Source organism: Haliotis rufescens, unplaced genomic scaffold (genome assembly GCF_023055435.1).
Source record: "Haliotis rufescens isolate VD_foot unplaced genomic scaffold, xgHalRufe1.0.p SCAF_16, whole genome shotgun sequence".
Taxonomy (NCBI): domain Eukaryota; kingdom Metazoa; phylum Mollusca; class Gastropoda; order Lepetellida; family Haliotidae; genus Haliotis; species Haliotis rufescens.
In genome coordinates this window covers 14,517,697-14,540,486 of record NW_025963846.1, presented here as the reverse complement: position 1 = coordinate 14,540,486, position 22,790 = coordinate 14,517,697, and the positions used below count along the sequence as shown (strand labels likewise).

Below are 22,790 nucleotides of genomic sequence, written 5' to 3'. Positions count from 1 at the left end.
CGGACCCGGCATGTGGGTAGGGGTCATTCTTGATTTTGACACTTCATAGAAAGGTCGTCAAATTCCTCTGAGCCAAACCGCCTCCGTGGTCTAGTGGTAGAGCGTCCGCCCGGAGAGCGGAAGGTCCGGGGTTCGATCCCGGGCCGCGTCATACCAAAAGACGTTAAAAGATGGTACTTGTTGTTACCCTGTCTGGCGCTCGGCATTAAGGGGCTTAAACAAGGACTGGTCGGCTCGGAGTCAGTATACTGTGTCTGAGTTGGGTATTCATGTTAAACTGCGGCATGGTATCTCAGTGTGCTAGCACTATAAATCGGCATCAGTCCGGACTAGTACAAGCAGCCACACACATACATACACGTGCATGCACGTCGCTATATAAGTGCAATAATCTTGGACGCGACGTTAAACCCCATTTCACCTCACCTCATCTCACCTCACCTCACCTCACCTTCTGAGCCATTGGTATTGTTGATTTTCCACAGTATGTAATCCCTCTACTATTGCTTCAATGCAGTAGTTGTGATCAGATTTGGAATGCGTCGTCCACAACGTGATGAACATATAAGGGCTATTGGCCTGCTTCAAATTGGTAGAACTCAGCGAGAGGTTGCCAATATGTTCAATGTGTCTCAATCTGTCATTTGCAGACTCTGGAACAGGTTTCTGCAGACTCAAAATGTTAATGATCGGCCCTGCACTGGGCGCACTATAGTTATTTACAAACCACCGTCATATAGCTGGCATATTGCTGATAGCGACGTTAAACAACATGAAACAAACAACAACAAATATTGAGGAGCAGCAGTGTGACGCTGTGCAGAGTTGCGTCCCTTGGGCGTGTCAGACACACACCAATGGTCGTGAGTTTGCATGCTTGACTTGCCCCCATTATATTATGTCCAGGTTTGCCAGTACCATCACCTTACTCATACTCGTGCACATGGTTTCACCAAAGTGGTAAACGTCTGACACATGCACTACCTTCGGCTGACACGAGATATATCTGAAAGAAGCGGCGTTAAATAGATTTGAATGCACATTGGCTAAGCAGTGCAGTCCTCCGTACTCACTTCAGCTTAACAACTCGTTGATCTTTTCATTGTCACATCCTTGTAAGCTTGTCACGACCAGCGTATACAATCCATTGAGGAAGTGAAAGTGCTACACGCCTCTCAAGCAGAAACATGATTTTGCCCAAGCACTGTATGCATCGATTTCCGTAGCCGGAATTGCAGACTCCAAGCAGAGTGGCAGATACTTCGCTCTTGCTACGAATAAAAACTCAAGAGACATAGCAGCCTGCTCTCTGATAAAGTAGGATTCTGTTATTTTGTTGGTAAAATGAGATAATCTACAGTTGAAACAATAGAGGGACGTCATAGCTGTATTTTAAACTTATTAATATTACTGCACAATACACACACGAGTCCCAAATAGGGACGGGTCAGTCGAAATTACTCAGGGAGAAGGCGACCTTAAAAAACGGTTCAGTCAACAGCCACCCTGACCATCGAGTGTTATATACGGCATATCAGCATTTATGTTGGTTGGTTGGTTTGTTGTTTAACGCAGCACTCAGCAATATTCCACTTATATGACGGCGGTGTGTAAATAATGGAGTCTGGACCAGACAATCCAGTGATTGATATCATGAACATCGATCCTCGCAATGTGGTATCGATGACATGCATCATCCAAGTCAGCGACCTGACCACCCGATCCCGTTAGTAGCCGGGATAGCCAAGTTATTACGACGTATTGAATAAAAAATATTAAAAAGTTTTTAAAAAAAAGTTATTTCGACGTAAGCGAGCGGGGCCACGTCCAGCCAAGCAGTACGTCAGTAAAACACGTGGTAGTCATCGGTATCATTATCTGCCTATAACCGGTCAAAAACATGCCGTGGAAGTATTCGAAAAAAATCACTTTGCAATTATTTTGTGAAATACTTGAAAATAGTAAAATGTTAGAAACAAGTGCTGAAAAACATAACTGTCGTGTTAAGAAGTTGTAAAGAAGTTAATGTTCAAATAATAAATAGAATTCATGCACCCTCTGTTGGAAAGAGAACTGATGCATCTGACCGTAAAAGTTGAAAATGGACGTTTATAGTCAGTTAACGCCCTTCATTATATACCCCCAAGGAGTGTATGGTGGATAATAGCTATATTAATGACACGACAGATACAAATTCATAAACAGTCAATGTTGCTAGGTAAATATTCAGGACATTATGTCTAAAGTCATTGAAATAACATAAATATTTATATATTCATATTTATTAATCATAGTCAATTACTTTCATAATACATTCTTCTAAACACCAAAGTGCTTCAATATTTTATAAAGCAAAGAAATTTCTACACTATAAGACGACAAATGAAATACACATATTTTATGTATGAAGGCCAAGAAGGGACATCGTTCTATTGCCCTAGAAATGTTATTTGTGTAAAATTCTATCGTCCTGGTTCCTGTGAAATATAGAAATAAAGATCCTTTTTCGGGTAGAAATCGCAATTTTTAACCAACCCAATGATATTGAAACTCCATGCAAAGAATATACGTAAGCGTGTGATGTGGAGTTGAATGCTTCCACTAGCCATTGCGGCCAAATCAGCGATATTCTAAAGGTTTGTCATGAGTGTGCAGTTTTGTCAGTAATACAGCATTACTGCGTTATGTTTGTGGTTTCATGTACATTACCAGATGATAACCTGAGCCTATTTGCACCAGGTGTGCACTGTCTATCACAGTTTCACTATCGTAGCGACTGCCGTTCAGTTCACTGTTGAGTGAGTTCAGCTTGTCGTAAGAGGCGACTAACGGGATCCAAATGCGTGGATCGATGCTCATGATATCAATCACTGGATTGTCTGGTCCAGAATCGATTATTTACAGACAGCCGTCATATAGTTGGAATATTGCTGAGTGCGGCGTTAAACAACAAACAAACCTAATTCGGAGACATTAGACATGTCAAAAGTCTGAACCTTTTTCAGGTCTCCAGCAACCCATGCATGCCGTAAAAGGCGACTATGCTTGTCGTACAAGGCGACTAACGGGATCGGGTGGTCAGGCTCGCTCACTTAGTTGATGCATGTCATCGATCCCAATTGCGTGGATCGATGCTCATGATATCAATCACTGGATTGGCTGGTCCAGACTCAATTATTTACACACCACTGTGATATAGCTGCAACATTGCTGAGTGCGGCGTTAAACAACAAACAAACATCACTCTGACCGTAGGTAGCAGAAACTCATTCATTTAATAATCAGCGGATAATAATAATTAATAGCTCAATAAGAATGATAATAGTAGTAGTATTTTAATTATTACGTACCAGAGACCATATACCGGTATATGGTCGCTGTACAAACATGTAGGCTAACTATATAACAGCCACCAGGCTTCACAGGGCCTGAAAGACACCTTAATCATAATTTTTATAAAAAGATTTACATAAAAGCTTTGATCACCCTTATAAACATGATAATGATGTGTTGAAAAACTTACAATTATTATTCTAGTAATTTACTCTCGTTGTGGATATATAATATTGTGTAATTTTATGAATTTTCAGATTTGTGGAAATTTCGGACAGACAATCCTTGACAGAGGTTTTCAAATTTTAAAATCGGCATATATATACTCGATAACACCCACAGACAAAAATACATATATGTTTATCTGCATTGTGAAATACTAAAGTTATCAGCAATTTCCTATAGCACTCTGTTTCTACATGAACTTTCACAGCTGTGGGGCATGACATTGATATCATAATAATTGATGCACATATCATAATTAACTATGGATATATCAAAATTAGCATGGATATAAAAATAACACATGGTGCAACTTTTGGAAACTCAACACCAGTGCAGCAGGATAGATCCGAATTTTCCTTTATGCATTATCTACTGAAAAGTAACAATGTGCCAGGTTGGCACATCATGGTAGTGTGGGCGTTCAGGACACAATAATGTGCAATCAAACAAGTCCTTGATCCAGACATCTGAAGTACTGCGTCACCCCTTAAGACCACCAGAGGTTGCTATAGGGACCAGTTCCAACCCGGAATCGTTCATTCTAATATTAGGAAAAGCAATCTCCTGACTGGAGCTCTGAGGACGTCTACGTCCCACAGCGAATAAATGTCAACTAAAAAATGTTACTCCGTTCAACGTAGTGGTCTGTCACATCAGCATGACACGCACGAGATTTACCAAAAAAAAGAACATGCGCAACGGGTGTGTTTGGACGAGCACTTCCATATTAATTGAGTGTACTTGGACGAGCTATACCAAACCCAACCAAGAACAATTGTTTCCTTCTGTTCAAGGAGTATTATCGTTTTTGCAGAGACTCTACAGTAGTACTTCACACTCAGGAACTCAATGTGGCCAACGGTTTGCACCTGGAGTAACTGCACTCGGATTGTCCCCTTCATTGTCAGATTACCTCCCCTTGTCTCTGCCAGGCCAAGTAGGGCAATACGACAGCTATCAGCAATGGCTACAGAGTACAGCACCCTTGCTCAGCCCAAGCCAATGGTAGGAGTGTGCCAGTTCACTGCCAGAGCAGATAAAGAGGAGAATTTCAAAACATGTGTTTCATTGATCAAGAGAGCCAAAGCTAAAGGTGCACAGGTAAATATTGAACTGCTGAAGAAACTATAGGTTAATTTGGACTTCAGGTGGGTTGATCATAATAGTGGATGCAGAGGTTCAGATTGTGGAGTTATCCAGGTTATTGACCCATAAAAAAACCAAATGACCCTCCCAGGTCCTACATTTCTGATAGGTAGCGGTAGCTTACTATTTTCACACAACATTTGACCCAATGGTATTCATTTCATTCAACAGAGAGTGAAAAAAATTCCTATATCACAAAATTTTGATTCATAAATACTATATGTAAAATTTTCATGATAAGGATATAGATTATCAGAATCAATTAGCTTTATATATTTGTAATACCGTATTCGACGTAATAAGCGCCCAGGGCACTCTCAAAATTATAAATGGGGAGCTCTTATTAGAATATTATTTTGGTAGAAAAAACAGTTGAAGGATAAATTTTGTGGTTTATGCTGAGGGTCTGAACTGTTTATGTACGACAGATATATTTTTCCAGAATTTAATTGCCCATAATTAAGGGTGCATATAACACACGAGTTCGTATTATACACGAATAAATAAGTCTTGTGTACATTGATCAAACGGAAGGGGTGCTAATTGGGATTGTTCACTTGCCAATATATTAGCAAATATCGCAGTGGGTGCTTATTAAGTCGAATACGGTATGTTTTTGTTTGTTGCTATGTCTTTTATTTCAGGGCAATAATAAACAGGATTGTTCTGTCTGTCTTTGTAACAAGAAGGACACTTTGTATGACCATCTGTCTCCTGCAAAGTAAACACTAGTATGCAGTTTATGCAGATGACAAAGCAGAATTGCCATTCTACATGGTTGGTCTGGCACCAGCTGAGAACATATCCTGACTGACTGGCAATATGTGGGGTTGGCATTTGGCATCACAGGATATGTTGGTGCTATCAAAATCACACTCACAAAAATGCACCACTGCTTAAAGGGCAAGTTCACACAGAAATGAACCTATTTTTCTTGTACTTTTTCCACATTAAAAGTGTTAACCTAGTAGTGTCATAGACAAAAATATAAAAATATCACAATTAATTAACATATGTTTTGCATTAAAACGATCTATATTTTTCACATTTACCAAGTGTTCTATTTTCATAACAAAAACACCATGGCTTATGCCCCTTGCAATATGACGCCATTGGTGCCAATTGATAAACATTATGACGTCATCATGCTATGTTAGAGCCGCTTCACGTGGTGTAGGTACAGCTGTGTGATTCTAGCGTCTCGGATGCCAGCCAGCATAGTGTTATGCTGAGTCACCACTGCGCCGGAGTGTGTCGTAGGCCATGTTGTTTTACCGAAAACTGGTCCTTGATATCTTTTGCGTTGAGAATAGACAGGGATCCAGTTGAATTGGCACCAATTACGTCATAATCTAAGGGGGATAACTCAGGCCTGTTTAGCTCGAAAAATGAAGGCCTCATATCGGCATATCATTTTCACACTATTGTGAGCTTCCTACTTTCACTGTGAAAAAAATGAGTTTACATTTTCAAACACAGATATTAACTAATTCTAAAATTGCGTTTTGTTTAGAAAAAGAAAGAAAGTGATTTTTGCGTGTACACTTCCCCTTTAAGAACATCATGTTAGATCAGGAATTTTTCTGTGATTCCAAATATTGGTTGGTTTGTTGGTTTATGTCCCACTCAGCAATATTCCAGCTATATGGCGGAGGTCTGAAAATAATGGAGTCTGGACCAGACAATCCAGTAACTGATATCATGAGCATATAGGGATCTATGACATGCTTCAACCAAGTCAGCAAGCCTTACCACCCGATCCCGTTAGTCACCTCTTATGACAAGCATAGTCGTAAGTGCTGATTGGCAAATTTGGAGAAAGAAAATATTTTGTCCATAATTGGGATTTTTTAGAGTTCTTACTTTCTTAATTACAGAGGTATTTAAACATTTTACATTTTATTGAATGCAATGTTAAAATACAATTAATCCTTACCCCTTCCTCTTTACTGATCCGGTTATCAGTGATATACATGTCACCTTGAAATGCTATCACATGTAATATAACTGTTTACATATAACAGGAATTGGGGCAATGTTTCATTCCCATTGGGGATTTTGCAGACTTTGGGCCGAATATCGGCTTCTGAACTGTCTAGAGAGCCTAGGTCATTGTCCCATGACCACACTCTTTTCTCAGCATTATGAATATAAATAAATATGAGTCTCACACATGTGCTAAAACCTGGCCTATCATCTTCACAGGTATTGGATCACATCAGATTCCCCATCATTCTGATGCTCTCTGCATTACCCCTATACTGTGGTAATACGAGTGGGGTGAGGAGGCTGGGGATAGCCTAGTGGTTATATGACATTTCCTCACTCCGCAGTGCAGGTATACTGCATGACAACTGTTACATTGTAGCGCTTACTGTTACCTGGTGGATATCTGGTCTGTACCTCACCTGGTTGATGCTTGTCATTGAATCCAAATTGGATGGATCGATGCTCATGATTTCAATCACTGGATTGTCTTGTCCAGACTTAATTATTTACAGACCACCGTCATATAGCTTGAATATTGCTAAGTGTGGTGTTAAACAACAAACAAACAAAACTTACTATTTCATTTATAGAAATAACAAGCTCATATTTACTTCACCTCAATGAGTAGTTTAGTTCTCCCCTGCTTTATAATGTTATTTGGTCGCTGTGAAGAGTTGCGTCCCTTGGGCATGCCAGAAACTTATGATTATGGGTTCGAATCCCGGTTTGCCCCGATTATGTTTCTAGGTTTGTCAGCACCACACCCGTGCTCGTTGGTTTCACCGAAGTGGTCAACGTCTGAAACCTGCATCACTTCAGGCTTTCCACCCACATTAAGCTGACATGCCGTGATATAACTCTGGAATACTGTTAAAAGCAGCTTAAAACCCAACTCACTCACTCACATTATTTGGCCTATTCTAGATGGTGTTCCTGCCAGAGGCGTGTGATTTCATTGGCGAGTCACGTGACCAGTCGATGAAGATGGCAGAGCCCCTGGATGGTGACCTAATGTCCAGATACAGACAGATGGCTGTCGATACCCAAGTGTGGCTGTCTATTGGGGGATTCCATCAGCAGGTCTGTAAACAGAAAGATTGGCAGGGGACGATATGCTCCCTGACCTGTTGACCAGTTCAGGAATTTTAAATCATGCCATTGTTTCTAGAATACAAGGAATTTCAAACCCTGAATGTGGCATCAGAACTTGTTCATATTAAAAAACAGTTTATGGACATAACTCAGTCATTGTTGTTAAAAAAATAATTAAACTTGAAATGTGTGTAGTTATTAGTGTGACTCAACACATATGTTTTTAAAGATATTAAATGTTTTAAACTGTTGACTGTATAACCAGGTGAGCTACATTGCAGTGGCACTATTTTTTTCTTACCTCTAAATTTTCTGATGAATATCAATCCATCAAAGACTTGTTACCCTAACTAGACAGGCTATGTCTCTAATGACACAACATCTGGACCTAAGGTTGAAAATGGTACCAGATTATAGAACATAGTCCCTCTATCAATGTCGTCTTGTCATGATTTGTCATAAGCCATCATCCTAAATAAGTCCTTCACATTCAATATCTTCTTTGTTTATTATCCCCCGCCACGAAGTGGAAGGGGGATATAGGAATGGGTGCCGTCCTTCCGTCCGGCAGTCCGGCACATTTCATTTCCGGAGCAGATCTTGAAAAACGTACCATATTTCTTCACCCAACTTGGCCTAATAGATAGATCTAGTGGTGAACTGGTGCCTTTTGATAGTTTGGGATTTTAAAAAAAGTTATTTTTCGAGTTTCCATGGCACCGACTTTGATTTAGACTGAAAATGGTGGTAGTCCTCGTTTCCGGAGCAGATCTTGAAAACCGTACCATATTTCTTAACCATACTTGGCACATAGATAGGTCTAGTGGTGAACTGGTGCTTTTTGATAGTATGGCATGTTTAAAAACAATATTTTTTTAGTTTCCATGGCACCGACTTTGATTTGGACTGAAAATGGCGGTAGTCCTCGTTTGCGGAGCAGATCTTGAAAACCGTACCATTTTTCTTCACCATATTTTGCACATTGATAGGTCTAGTGGTGAACTGGTGCCTTTGGATAGTTTTGGATTTTTTTAAAAAGTTATTTTTCGAGTTTCCATGGCAACGACCTTGATTTCGACTGAAAATGGAGGTAATCCTCGTTTCCGGAGCAGATCTTGAAAAACGTACTATATTTCTTTACAAAAAGGCCCAGTGAACATAGTTCACAGGAGCTAATGCATTGCACACACCCGACATGTCATATTGGCGGGGGATGTGAGTATTTCATGCTTGTTTTTCATTAATTCTAGGTGGAAAGTTCCTGGCTAGGTTTCAGTTTCAGAAATATCGGGGTGGGGTGGGGTGGGTTTGGGGTCAGGGGGGGAGGAAGAAGTTGCATCGTTGTTCATGTCAGTTCCAGGTGTGTCTGGTTCAGACTCATCCATCATCCCAAGGCAAGAGAGTTTACAAGTCCGGTTTCCACACTTGCCAAACCAGGCTGGAATTTCAGAGTTAGGTCATGGCTGGACTAATGAGCCTGTGCGAGTCCAATCAAAATCACGAAACAAAATAGATATCCGGTTCATAAACAACATGGCCACTGCCGTGTAGAGTTTGGTCAACTGCAGGATTTGTAAAGCATGTCTTCTGTCAACTGGGCATTGACAGATATTTTCCATATATTTTGATGTTTATCAAGGCGATTTCATGCATTTCATGAGGAAAGATCCAGTTTATTGCAATATAATTACAGATTATTGATCAGATTCATCTTGACTGTGTGCTGCCATTTTGTTTGAAGCAAATGCAAGTGATATAAGAGGAGGAATCTGATTGGTCAATAGGAGTGACATAGAAGGGACATAACTCTTAAGAGCCACTGTTGGCGCAATGATTGAGCAATGAAATACCAGCCCTGTTTGGCAAGGATGATAGATAGACTAATCCTTGACTTTACAGTGTATTAAATCAAATGGGTCCATGGTATATATCATAATAGAGATATGATACACTGGACATTGGAGGAGGCCCAGACTCAGTTATTTACAGACCACCTTCGTTGCAGGGTCCTAACAATGAGAACCGTGTGCGGAACACCCATGTCGTTATATCAAGTGATGGACAAATAAAGGCCACCTACGACAAGAGTCATCTGTTTGACCTTGACATCAAGGACAAAGTGCGTCTATGTGAGAGCGACTATACGGTGCCAGGCAGCGAGATCGTGCCGCCAGTCGACACACCCGTAGGACGACTAGGACTGGCTACTGTATCCTTCAGACCAGGGTGTGAGTGGTGCATCTTTGGCACCTGTAGCCAGAGCGCATGTCAAGTTGTAGAGAGCTTATTTGCCAATTATGTTTTCAAGATTAATTAAAAATTGTATTCCTCCTGGCCAACTTCTAGACCAAGCTGAAAGTAATCCTTATAAGGGCACCCTGCTAACATTTACATGCCAGTCTGTATTGTCTTGTGTATATTACAGATTTTTTACAATAACCAGCAGAGTAGACGGGGGATATTGCCTAGTAACAATTATGGATAAAGTGTAAGTTTCACTGATGTTTAAAAGTATGTTCACCACTTCTCGATGTCTGAAAATATGTTAAATTTGTGTATGGTTTTGGTAAGCATCCCCTTTGTCCTAGTGTCATGTGTGCTTAATAAATCGAATACCCTACCCCTGTCTATATCTTGGGTCGTACAATGTTTGAAACCAATTTTTGATGTCCCAGGCTGTGGCCAATCTCATTAAAATCTCGCTACCGCTAAACAAAGATCTGAGGACATCCGATTACGGGTCAAATCAGACCGACCTTTCAAGAACTTTGACCGGCCAATGGAATGACTGACAAGAAGTCAACATTAGCCAATTAGAAGGCAGCTTTCTCACGCTTCACGGAACTAATTTCAAATTGACGACTACGCTTCAAAACATATTTTGCCAAATTCTCGATTAAAAATTTGAAACCTGAACAAAAGAACATTCTGGAATGGCTAATAGATGGTCTAGATTGGATGAATTCAGATGTATAGCCCGTGACTATCGTTGGGAATAGTTATCATGGTTGCATGATTAGAAATCACATTCCAACTGTCACTTTCATGATCTAGTAAGCAACGCTCTGATTGGTCTGATGAAAGGTCGTTCTGACGTGACCCCTAATGGGATGTCCTCAGTTCTTTGTTTAGCGGTACGGAGAACTAAGGTCTGATTTTAATGAGATTGAGGCTGTGGCGTAAAACATTCTCTGTCACCCTTAACATTGTGCAGTGTTATGACCTGCGGTTCCCTGAGATGTCTATAGCCTTGACCCAGCAGGGGTCTCAGATCTTGTCCTACCCCTCCGCCTTCACACAGACCACAGGCATGGCGCACTGGGAGGTAGGGGTCACTCAGTAGGGGGTCAGAGTTCACTGACGATACGCAATATGCCTAGCCTTGTATTAACTCATGTTTTGATTCAGTGTTGATTTTTATAATTAATATTTGTGAATTTTTGCACCTAACCTTGTATTGATTTCAGTTATAATTATGTGTCCATTTTTAAAATGTAGTATTTATGAAATATGGCAATTATCTGGTCTCGCAACCATTGGGCTAGCATTACCTAACATATAACACAAAGGAAAATGATAACTTGATGATTCGAAGAAGTCTAAATCATCCAGTCATGCGATGAATGGGTTGATAGCAACAACCTTATGTTAGCAGGACCATACTGAAAAGTTCAAGCAAAACGGTAACAGTAAGTATGGGATTCATAACATGTCATGAGGTTACGTTGAAATTGACAAGTCCTGAGCCCCTTCAGCTCACACCAGTCAGCACTGTATAGCAGGGATCTGTTCCAGGTCTTGTTTTCAAGCTCAGGACATTTTGGGGGTCTAAGCAGGGGTCCGGAAACCGTCATATTCGCCGGACATGTCCGATTGGGAATCTCAAATGTCCGTTTTAAAATATTGCTTACCGGACATTTTAAAAAGTATTGTCCGGACATTCTTAAATTTTGACCGGACATGATCAACAGTTAGGACTGAGCAGTTTCTGTCTGCAGTTGCAACACAATGAAGATTCACTACGTTAACAGATCGTAAACAAACGTATTTTTTCAATGTAAATCTAAAATGATATTATTTGTTATTAATTGTCCGGTGAATTAAACAATTTAAATTGAAACAATTCATAATTCATCATATTATGAATACGTAAACTTGTAATGTGTGTGAAAAGTCGTACTAAAATACGCTATTTGAAGGGGGCGTGGCCTAAATGCAAATGTCCGATTGGGATTTTAAATTTTCCGGACCCCTGGGTCTAAGCCTTGCTATATGTGGCTGGCTTAATTTGATTTCGAAATTTTTTACGTACGTCATAGGATTGCATCTGCTCAAAAGATTTTAACCTAATGGAAAGGGGGATTGTGATGTTAGACTGAAAAAAATCAACCATTGACAGCCTAAACTTGTTCGTGTTCAGAATACACATGTCAGAGATCTGACAAGCAATCTACAATTTTGACAGACTAGTTGTTCAAATAGTCATGCCAGTGTGTGTCCCACAGGACGCTGTAGGGTCGCAGTTGTACATTTTCCATTGGTACAACGTCATTTTTCAGAAACCTTTCCAACTCCATGTAAAAGTGATTTACACTGGTATTCTATCTTGCACAGACACAAGTTTGATTAAACTGCTGTTATGTTTCCAATTTTTAATATGTGGTAAAATTTTATCAATAACTGTTGACCTGTTGACTGTAACTCTTTCTCCATTATTCCTGAGCAGGTGTTGTTGAGAAGCCGTGCAATTGAGAACCAGTGCTACGTGGTTGCCGCTGCCCAGACTGGCAGACACAATGCCAAGAGGACATCATATGGTCATGCTATGGTAGGTTACATAGGGTCATGCTATGGTAGGTTACATAGGGTCATGCTGTGGTAGGAGACATAGGGTCATGCTATGGTAGGTTGCATATGGTCATGCTATGGTAGGTTACATAGGGTCATGCTATGGTAGGTTACATAGGGTCATGCTGTGGTAGGAGACATAGGGTCATGCTATGGTAGGTTGCATATGGTCATGCTATGGTAGGTTACATAGGGTCATGCTATGGTAGGTTGTATAGTGTTGTACTATGGTAGGTTGTATAGTGTTGTGCTATGGTAGGTTGCATATGGTCATGCTATGGTAGGTTACATAGGGTCATGCTATGGTAGGTTGTATAGTGTTGTGCTATGGTAGGTTGCATATGGTCATGCTATGGTAGGTTGTATAGTGTTGTGCTATGGTAGGTTGCATATGGTCATGCTATTGTAGGTTACATAGGGTCATGCTATGGTAGGTTACATAGGGTCATGCTATGGTAGGTTACATAGGGTCATGCTATGGTGGGTTGTATAGTGTTGTGCTATGGTAGGTTGCATATGGTCATGCTATGGTAGGTTACATAGGGTCATGCTATGGTAGGTTACATAGGGTCATGCTGTGGTAGGTGACATAGGGTCATGCTATGGTAGGAGACGTCATAGGGTTGTGCTTTGGTAGGTTGCATATGGTCATGCTATGGTAGGTTGTATAGTGTTGTGCTATGGTAGGAGACATATGGTCGTGCTATGGTAGGTTACATAGGGTCATGCTATGGTAGGTTACAGAGGGTCATGCTATGGTAGGTTACATAGGGTCATGCTGTGGTAGGTTGCATAGGGTCATGCTATGGTAGGTTACATAGGGTCATGCTGTGGTAGGTTACATAGGGTCATGCTATGGTAGGATACATAGGGTCATGCTATGGTAGGTTGCATATGGTCATGGTATGGTAGGAGACATATGGTCATGCTATGGTAGGTTACATAGTGTTGTGCTGTGGTAGGTTACATAGTGTTGTGCTGTGGTAGGTTGCATATGGTCATGCTATGGTAGGAGACATCATATGGTCATGCTATGGTAGGAGACATCATATGGTCATGCTATGGTAGGTTACATAGGGTCATGCTATGGTAGGTTACATAGGGTCATGCTATGGTAGGTTACATAGGGTCATGCTATGGTAGGAGACATCATAGGGTTGTGCTGTTGTAGGAGACATCATAGGGTCGTGCTATGGTAGGTTACATAGGGTCATGCTATGGTAGGAGACATCATAGGGTTGTGCTCTGGTAGGAGACATCATAGGGTCGTGCTATGGTAGGTTACATAGGGTCATGCTATGGTAGGAGATATCAGAGGGGTTGTGCTGTGGTAGGAGACATCATAGGGTCGTGCTATGGTAGGTTACATAGGGTCGTGCTGTGGTAGGAGACATATGGTCATGCTATGGTAGGTTGCATAGTGTTGTGCTGTGGTAGGACACATAGGGTTGTGCTGTGGTAGGAGACATCATAGGGTCGTGCTATGGTAGGTTACATAGGGTCATGCTATGGTAGGAGACATCATAGGGTTGTGCTGTGGTAGGAGACATCATAGGGTCGTGCTATGGTAGGTTGCATATGGTCATGCTATGGTAGGAGACATCATAGGGTCATGCTATGGTAGGAGACATCATATGGTCATGCTATGGTAGGTTGCATAGGGTCATGCTATGGTAGGTTACATAGGGTCATGCTATGGTAGGTTACATAGGGTCATGCTATGGTAGGAGACATCATAGGGTTGTGCTGTGGTAGGAGACATCATAGGGTCGTGCTATGGTAGGTTACATAGGGTCATGCTATGGTAGGAGACATCATAGGGTTGTGCTGTGGTAGGAGACATCATAGGGTCGTGCTATGGTAGGTTACATAGGGTCGTGCTGTGGTAGGAGACATATGGTCATGCTATGGTAGGTTGCATAGTGTTGTGCTGTGGTAGGAGACATAGGGTTGTGCTGTGGTAGGAGACATCATAGGGTCGTGCTATGGTAGGTTACATAGGGTCATGCTGTGGTAGGAGACATCATAGGGTTGTGCTGTGGTAGGAGACATCATAGGGTCGTGCTGTGGTAGAAGACATCATAGGGTCGTGCTGTGGTAGGAGACATATGGTCGTGGTATGGTAGGTTGCATAGGGTCGCGCTGTGGTAGGTTACATAGGGTCATGCTGTGGTAGGTTGCATAGTGTCGTGCTGTGGTAGGAGACATAGGGTCGTGCTGTGGTAGGTTGCATAGGGTCGCACTGTGGTAGGAGACATATAGTCATGCTATGGTAGGTTACATAGGGTCGCGCTGTGGTAGGAGACATCATAGGGTCGTGCTGTGGTAGGTTGCATAGGGTCGTGCTGTGGTAGGAGACATATGGTCATGCTATGGTAGGAGACATAGGGTCGTGCTGTGGTAGGTTGCATAGGGTCGTGCTGGGTAGGTTGCATAGGGTCGTGCTGTGGTAGGTTGCATAGGGTAGTGCTGTGGTAGGAGACATCATAGGGTCGTGCTGTGGTAGGAGACATATGGTCATGCTATGGTAGGTTGCATAGGGCCGTGCTATGGTAGGTTGCATAGGGTCATGCTATGGTAGGAGACATAGGGTCATGCTATGGTAGGAGACATATGGTCATGCTATGGTAGGTTACATAGGGTCGCGCTATGGTAGGAGACATATGGTCATGCTATGGTAGGTTACATAGGGTCGCGCTGTGGTAGGTTGCATAGGGTCGTGCTGTGGTAGGTTGCATAGGGTCGTGCTGTGGTAGGAGACATATGGTCATGCTATGGTAGGTTACATAGGGTCGCGCTGTGGTAGGTTGCATATGGTCATGCTATGGTAGGTTACAAAGGGTCGCGCTGTGGTAGGTTGCATAGGGTCATGCTATGGTAGGTTACATAGGGTCGCGCTGTGGTAGGTTGCATAGGGTCGTGCTGTGGTAGGAGACATATGGTCATGCTATGGTAGGTTACATAGGGTCGCGCTGTGGTAGGTTGCATAGGATCGTGCTGTGGTAGGAGACATCATAGGGTCGTGCTGTGGTAGGAGACATATGGTCATGCTATGGTAGGAGACATATGGTCGTGCTGTGGTAGGTTGCATAGGGTCGTGCTGTGGTAGGTTGCATAGGGTCGTGCTGTGGTAGGAGACATAGGGTCGCGCTATGGTAGGAGACATATGGTCATGCTATGGTAGGTTACATAGGGTCGCGCTATGGTAGGAGACATATGGTCATGCTATGGTAGGTTACATAGGGTCGTGGTGTGGTAGGTTACATAGGTTCGTGCTGTGGTAGGGGACATATGGTCATGCTGTGGTAGGTTACATAGGGTCGTGCTATGGTAGGTTACATAGGGTCGTGCTGTGGTAGGGTACATAGGGTCATGCTGTGGTAGGAGACATCATAGGGTCGTGCTGTGGTAGGAGACATATGGTCGTGCTGTGGTAGGTTACATAGGGTCGCGCTGTGGTAGGAGACATATGGTCGTGCTGTGGTAGGAGACATAGGGTCATGCTATGGTAGGAGATATATGGTCGTGCTGTGGTAGGTTGCATATGGTTGCACTGTGGTAGGAGACATATGGTCGTGCTGGGGTAGGAGACATATGGTCATGCTGTGGTAGGAGACATGGTCGCGCTGTGGTAGGAGACATATGGTCGTGCTGTGGTAGGTTACATAGGGTCGCGCTGTGGTAGGAGACATATGGTCGCGCTGTGGTAGGAGACATATGGTCGTGCTGTTGTAGGAGACATATGGTCGTGCTGTTGTAGTAGACATCATATAGTCGTGTTGTGGTAGGAGACATATGGTCATGCTGTGGTAGGAGACATATGGTCATGCTGTGGTAGGTGACATGATCGTGCTGTGGTAGGAGACATATGGTCGTGCTGTGGTAGGTTACATTTGGTCGTGCTGTGGTAGGAGACATAGGGTCATGCTGTGGTAGGAGACATATGGTCGTGCTGTGGTAGGTTGCATATGGTCGGGCTGTGGTAGTGGACATGGTCATGCTGTGGTAGGAGACATATGGTCGTGCTGTGGTAGGAGACATGGTCATGCTGTGGTAGGAGACATATGGTCGTGCTGTGGTAGGAGACATGGTCGCGTTGTGGTAGGAGACATATGGCTGATATATTCTGTGGTCTGTGGTAGAATAGAGACAAAGATTACATACATCAGGTCTGTCATACACAGTGCCGATTGGGTTTTTTTTAATTCAAGGGGATTAAGTATTTGTACAGCAATTTTATGGAATTAATATACCAAGTTTTATAACATATTTGTGTGTAGCCTTATCTGGCAGGATATTTAAGGTTTCAATTTGGACATTTGAAGGAAATACAGTGCAGTAAAACCCAGACAAGTGCAGCACTTTCCTTGTGGATAGGTAGAGTATCATGTACCTTAATCACAACGTCCAGCCTCAGATGGTGACAGTGTAGTAAGGAGTATACGTGAGACGTACAATTAACCATGAATGGTTGCAGACATCTTCCCGAGGCAAGGGAGTTAACTGACTATAAAGGTCCAGTTTCCACCCTCACCAAACTAGGATGGAATTTTGGAGTTACGTTTTTGGGGGGCGGTACTAACAAGTCTATACTTAGTCCAATCAAAATAGCATAATGAAATCGATGTTCGGTTCATAAATGGCCGAGGAGATTTCGCAGCCCCGAAGGGTTTATTCTCCCTGCAGATTTTTATTGTACGATAAACAACAACCACGAGTCGTTTATTTCTTAGATGAGATGTCATCATTATGTACAGCCTCTTTAAGGATTTTGATAAAATGTACACACTTTAAACATTTTACCAAACTTTTAATAATGATGAATAGAATCGGGCCTCAGAAATGTCGGACAAGTCCATTTTCGAACGGGTTGGTTAGGTTTGGTATTTTCCCCCATATTCTCACAATCCTCACATTGATTATATGTACCTTTTCTCCATATACAGATTGTCATGTCTTTCCCACTTTTGGATGCAATCGTTAAGCCACTGGGTTTACCTGCTACATCTACGGGGAACAACTCACTAGACACACCCATCTCAAAATAATGTCGTTGAAATTACGTCATCAAGTTGTGAGCGTATGTTCGAATCTCCAGAAATGACCGCATGATAGAACAATGTTTTATCGTGAAATAATCTTTGCGATTTATAGTCAGTTAACTCCTGTGCCTCAGGAAGATGGATTGTAGATTGATAATCCTGGACACTCAAATCCAGGGACAGACATGGTCACGAGTCTGTTAGTCCAAGTTTGGTGACAATCCAGAGGGACTAGCTGATTTCTGCCAAAAACTCACTATTATATAAACCACTTGCCCAGAATGAGCTGCTGACTAGATGGTTTTGACCAATGATGTCTTCCCCTGAAATGTTCTTACCATTATGTTGTAAAAGAATTCTTGCATCAAGTCTCACAAAACAGTTTCATTTTCTGGTAAGTCGTCTGGTGCTGTGATTAATCTCAGTGTTCCTGTCCTCATTAGATAGTAGACCCGTGGGGCCAGGTCGTCAGTGCGTGCAGTGATGGAGTGGACGTCTGTGTGGCGGAGGTAGACACGGACTATGTGGACAAAGTGAGGGAGCAGATGCCGGTGTGGCAACACCGTCGACACGACCTGTATGGGCATATACACACAGCAGCCAAATGTGAGTCTTGTGACCACAAGGAGGTCGGGGGCCTCAGTCTGCCCACAGCCCAAAATGCCAACAAAAGAAGTATGTAGGGGAAAGAGATAGTGGATCTTCAAGTAAAGTGGAATAGTGAGTGAGTTGGGTTTAACACCGCTTTTAACAGTATTACAGTTATATCGCGGCGTGTCAGCTTAATGTGGGAGGAAAGCCCGAAGCCATGCAGGTTTCAGACGTATACCACTTCGGTGAAACCCACGAGCACGGGTATGGTGCTGACAAACCTAGAAACATAATCGGGGCAAACCGGGATTCGAACCAACGATCATAGGTTTCTGGCATGCCCAAGGGACGCAACTCTGCACAGCGAATCGCGGCGCCTTAGACAACTGGGCCACCCATGCCACCTAAAGTGGAATAATCAAATTGTAGTCCAAGCAATAGAGTAAAGAAATGCATAAACATCTTAGTGATTTTTTTATATACAGTAGAACACGGATATAGCGAACAAACAGATACAACGAACTGTTAAAAAATCCCCGATTTATCTCCTATATAATATCATATAAAATTTACGTATATAACGAACTCTCTACAGCGAACTAACAGGTACAGCAATCTGATATCTGATCACCAGCAAGCCCATCTACCACTTGTTAGGGATGTGTAAAGCGAACTAAGATATCTCACTCAGTGTCAATTGTCACTGACAATTGGCGGTACGCAATCAACACAAACGCAGTGAATCGACACAATCAGCAGTGACGGATCAACCTTGTGAAACTTAAATGAATGTTATGAAATATTATCAGTTGAATGCTATGAAGTGATCACTGCTAATACAAGTCAATGCTGCAATTACGTGTATTGTGTTTTGTTTTATCCAAGATGGTGGACGTTTCCAAGCGAAAACGTATATAACGAACAACGGATATAACGGACTGATTTCTCTGGTCCCTTGTAGTTTGTTATATCCATGTTCTACTGTATGTGAGAAAATCAAAGCCACGGAAGTTTCCATGTTAAAAATCAGACATATACTAAAGATCTTGCATCTATACTAAACACTTTCCAGAGGTATTCTGTTAACCAAGAATTCATGGATAAGAGAACCTAGATGAAATGGGCTATTTTAAACAGCTTAGAGCCGTATATAGAAGTTGTAGTATCAACTGGGACTGCGTTGTCATGGATGTTAACTGCTTAGTTCTCTAATTTGACAGATGCTCATAGCTTTTTGAAGGTGAAAGAATAAAGTTTAAATTCATATGTTGATCCTGTCTTTGTGTTTTATTGTAATTTAGTGGTTATATGGGGAGCGGTTTTAATAACATAGATTATGGAGCTGAAGTTTAATTTTTATTTCTGTGTTTTTGTAGTTGAATGCCAAGATGTTATGGTTTCAGGCAAAGCTGATGACAGTCCAGAGTACGAATTTGGCCAGTACAGCATCAAGTCTGGCAATGTATTTTACAGATCAGCTCTGTCATACGGGTTTGTGAACATCAAGCCACTTCTGCCAGGCCGTATCCTTTGAGTTCTGTCAAGTAGATATATAGCAGCTTCTATATCAGTTTCAGAAAAACTTTGCATGATGGCAATATACATTCTTGTCTTTCCTTTAGAAATGTCAGACTGAGAATCAGTAAATATATTTTTGTCAGAGGTTGCACATTTAGCATGGAGAGAAAAATAGGCTTGTTTGATTAAGCATGACTTTTGCAATTTTAGTAATTTAGTTTAAAAAAGATTACTTGTTTTCAAAAATGTTTTTTTGATTAAGATTAAGAAAAAATAATAACGGCCATTATTACTATTACATTTGCAGTGTTGTAATGACCAACCATGCATAGAATATCCTAGTTGTAGTGTACTGTTATATATGTGCATGACAAGAAAATTAGGCAAAATCATTTTTCTTGACCATCTTGAGATGTGCTGGTATCACCGTTGAGACCTGCAGAGAGATTCTCAGACCTGACGGCTCCCGAGGTGGCCGACCTTTTCTCTGCTGTACAGGCCATCACACGGGTCATTGAGAAACACTACAAAGCCACGTCAGCCACAGTCGCCATTCAAGATGGCCCTGAAGCAGGTCAAACGGTCAAGGTCAGTACCACATATCATTGCCATATCTTACAACCTTGTGATGCCATGATGGCCACAGTCGCCATTCAAGATGGGCCTGAAGCAGGTCAAACGGTCAAGGTCAGTACCACATATCATTGCCATATCTTACAACCTTGTGATGCCATGATGGCCACAGTCGACATTCAAGATGGCAGGTCAGATGGTGGAGGTCAGTCCACGTGGTAACATCTTGTCTTACGACCTTGAGCTTACAGACACATACTGTGACGTCATGATGCCTAAGTCGCCATTCTAGGTGATAGGTCACATAGTCAAGGTCCTTACCAAATAGTATCTGTTTTAGGTTACAGACAAGATGCCACAACAGGGGTCAGCAGATTTATTGATTCTTGTACATGCTGTATCTGTACTGTCATTGTTCTGTCAATTGATTGTGACATCATGGTAACCGATGGCGCCACAATGGTCTGCAAAGCATTGTGATGTAATATTGTTGTGGCTACCAACGTGTATGGTGTGTCTGTTTCAGCATGTGCATGTGCATATTCTGCCCCGGAAGAAGGGAGACTTTGAGAAGAATGACGACATCTACAGCAAGGTAAGGTTTATTTGTAATACAACTCTATCAAATTATCTTCATGAAACTATGTAATGACTGAGGATGCTACAAGATGAGTAGGATTTCAAAGAAAGAAATTGTTTTCCTTATGCTGACCATATGTCTATGGGTAAAGTGTATCCCCGGTCTGTTATCGGAGGAGACGAAAATTGGGATTTAGTTTCCATAATGGCTGTTTGTTATATATTGTAAGTGGCTTTCAATAAAACTTGATTGGTTTAATAGAGACTCTAATCTTCATTGGATTTTGTTGACAGTTGGAGGAGCATGACCAAGAAATTGGCTCCGACAGAACACTTAGGACAGAGGAGGAGATGGCAGCAGAGGCACTCACTCTCCGACCATACTTCACATAGTGTTGACAGACCCTCCAGGTCTCCCTCCTTGCGCCTCCTTCACATAGTGTTGACAGACTCTCCAAGCCCCTACTTCACACCACCATCATTACCCAGAGTAGAGCCTCTCCCTCCCGGCCCCTACTTCACACCATCATCACCAAGAGAAGAGGCTCTCTCCTCTGGCCCCTATTTCAATCATCACCAAGAGAAGAGGCTCTCCCTCTCACCCCCTACTTCACACCATCATCACCAAGAGAAGAGGCTGTCGCTCCCAGCTCCTACTTCCCGCCCCCATCACCAAGAGAAGAGGCTCTCCCACCCAGCCCCTACTTCACACCATCATCACCAAGAGAAGAGGCTCTCCCTCCCAGCCCCTACTTCACACCACCATCACCAAGAGAAGAGGCTCTCCCTCCCAGCCCCTACTTCACACCCTCATCACCAAGAGAAGAGGCTCTCCCTCCCGGCCCCTACTTCACACCATCATCACCAAGAGAAGAGGCTGTCGCTCCCAGCTCCTACTTCCCGCCCCAATCACCAAGAGAAGAGGCTCTCCCTCCCGGCCCCTACTTCACACCATCATCACCAAGAGAAGAGGCTGTCGCTCCCAGCTCCTACTTCCCGCCCCAATCACCAAGAGAAGAGGCTCTCCCACCCGGCCCCTACTTCACACCATCATCACCAAGAGAAGAGGCTGTCGCTCCCAGCTCCTACTTCCCGCCCCCATCACCAAGAGAAGAGGCTCTCCCACCCAGCCCCTACTTCACACCATCATCACCAAGAGAAGAGGCTCTCCCTCCCAGCCCCTACTTCACACCACCATCACCAAGAGAAGAGGCTGTCGCTCCCAGCTCCTACTTCCCGCCCCCATCACCAAGAGAAGAGGCTCTCCCACCCAGCCCCTACTTCACACCATCATCACCAAGAGAAGAGGCTCTCCCTCCCGGCCCCTACTTCACACCACCATCACCAAGAGAAGAGGCTCTCCCTCCCAGCCCCTACTTCACACCCTCATCACCAAGAGAAGAGGCTCTCCCTCCCGGCCCCTACTTCACACCATCATCACCAAGAGAAGAGGCTCTCCCTCCCGGCCCCTACTTCACACCATCATCACCAAGAGAAGAGGCTCTCCCTCTTAGTCCTTACATCCCTATAGTCAAGAGATGTTCATATCATTTACAGAATATGTAGCTGTAGTCATTGTATATATTTTTAGGCAGTTAAACTAGTGTACTGAGTGTAATCTCGAGTTGTGATGTAGTGAGAAAAATTAGAGTGAATGGTTAATGTTTAGAGATTGTTATACAAGTATGCCTGTCATCCTGATTTTATGAATTTATGAGTGTCAGAATTCTTGTTTTTTGTAGTACACATACGATTTATATGAACTAGGTTATTTCTAACCCTATGGGTTATAAATGGGTTAAAGACATGAGGGTTTCTTGAGATGAATTCTTGCTTTAATCAGACAAGAATCAA

At 42.6% G+C, this 22,790-nt stretch overlaps 1 protein-coding gene across 1 annotated transcript; it reads left to right on the top strand.

Annotated features, from left to right (window-relative positions):
- The first annotated feature begins 2,544 nt into the window (after nt 1-2,544).
- Nucleotides 2,545-21,372, top strand: LOC124136343 (nitrilase and fragile histidine triad fusion protein NitFhit-like). The gene is made up of 11 exons (XM_048396902.1): nt 2,545-2,636; nt 4,373-4,659; nt 7,618-7,773; nt 9,791-9,994; nt 11,000-11,110; nt 12,512-12,613; nt 18,119-18,281; nt 19,670-19,789; nt 20,197-20,372; nt 20,884-20,952; nt 21,231-21,372. The coding sequence occupies exons 2-11, from the start codon at nt 4,408-4,410 to the stop codon at nt 21,327-21,329; spliced, it is 1,452 nt and encodes a 483-aa protein (XP_048252859.1). The 5' UTR covers nt 2,545-2,636; nt 4,373-4,407; the 3' UTR covers nt 21,330-21,372.
- The last annotated feature ends 1,418 nt before the right edge of the window (nt 21,373-22,790 follow it).

Excerpts from the sequence above, each read along its gene's own strand:
- LOC124136343 (XM_048396902.1), top strand. The coding sequence starts at position 4,408 with ATGTGGCCAACGGTTTGCACCTGGAGTAACTGCACTCGGATTGTCCCC. Across the intron at positions 4,660-7,617 it reads CCAAAGCTAAAGGTGCACAG|ATGGTGTTCCTGCCAGAGGC; the intron begins GTAAATATTGAA and ends GGCCTATTCTAG. Across the intron at positions 7,774-9,790 it reads TTGGGGGATTCCATCAGCAG|GGTCCTAACAATGAGAACCG; the intron begins GTCTGTAAACAG and ends CCTTCGTTGCAG.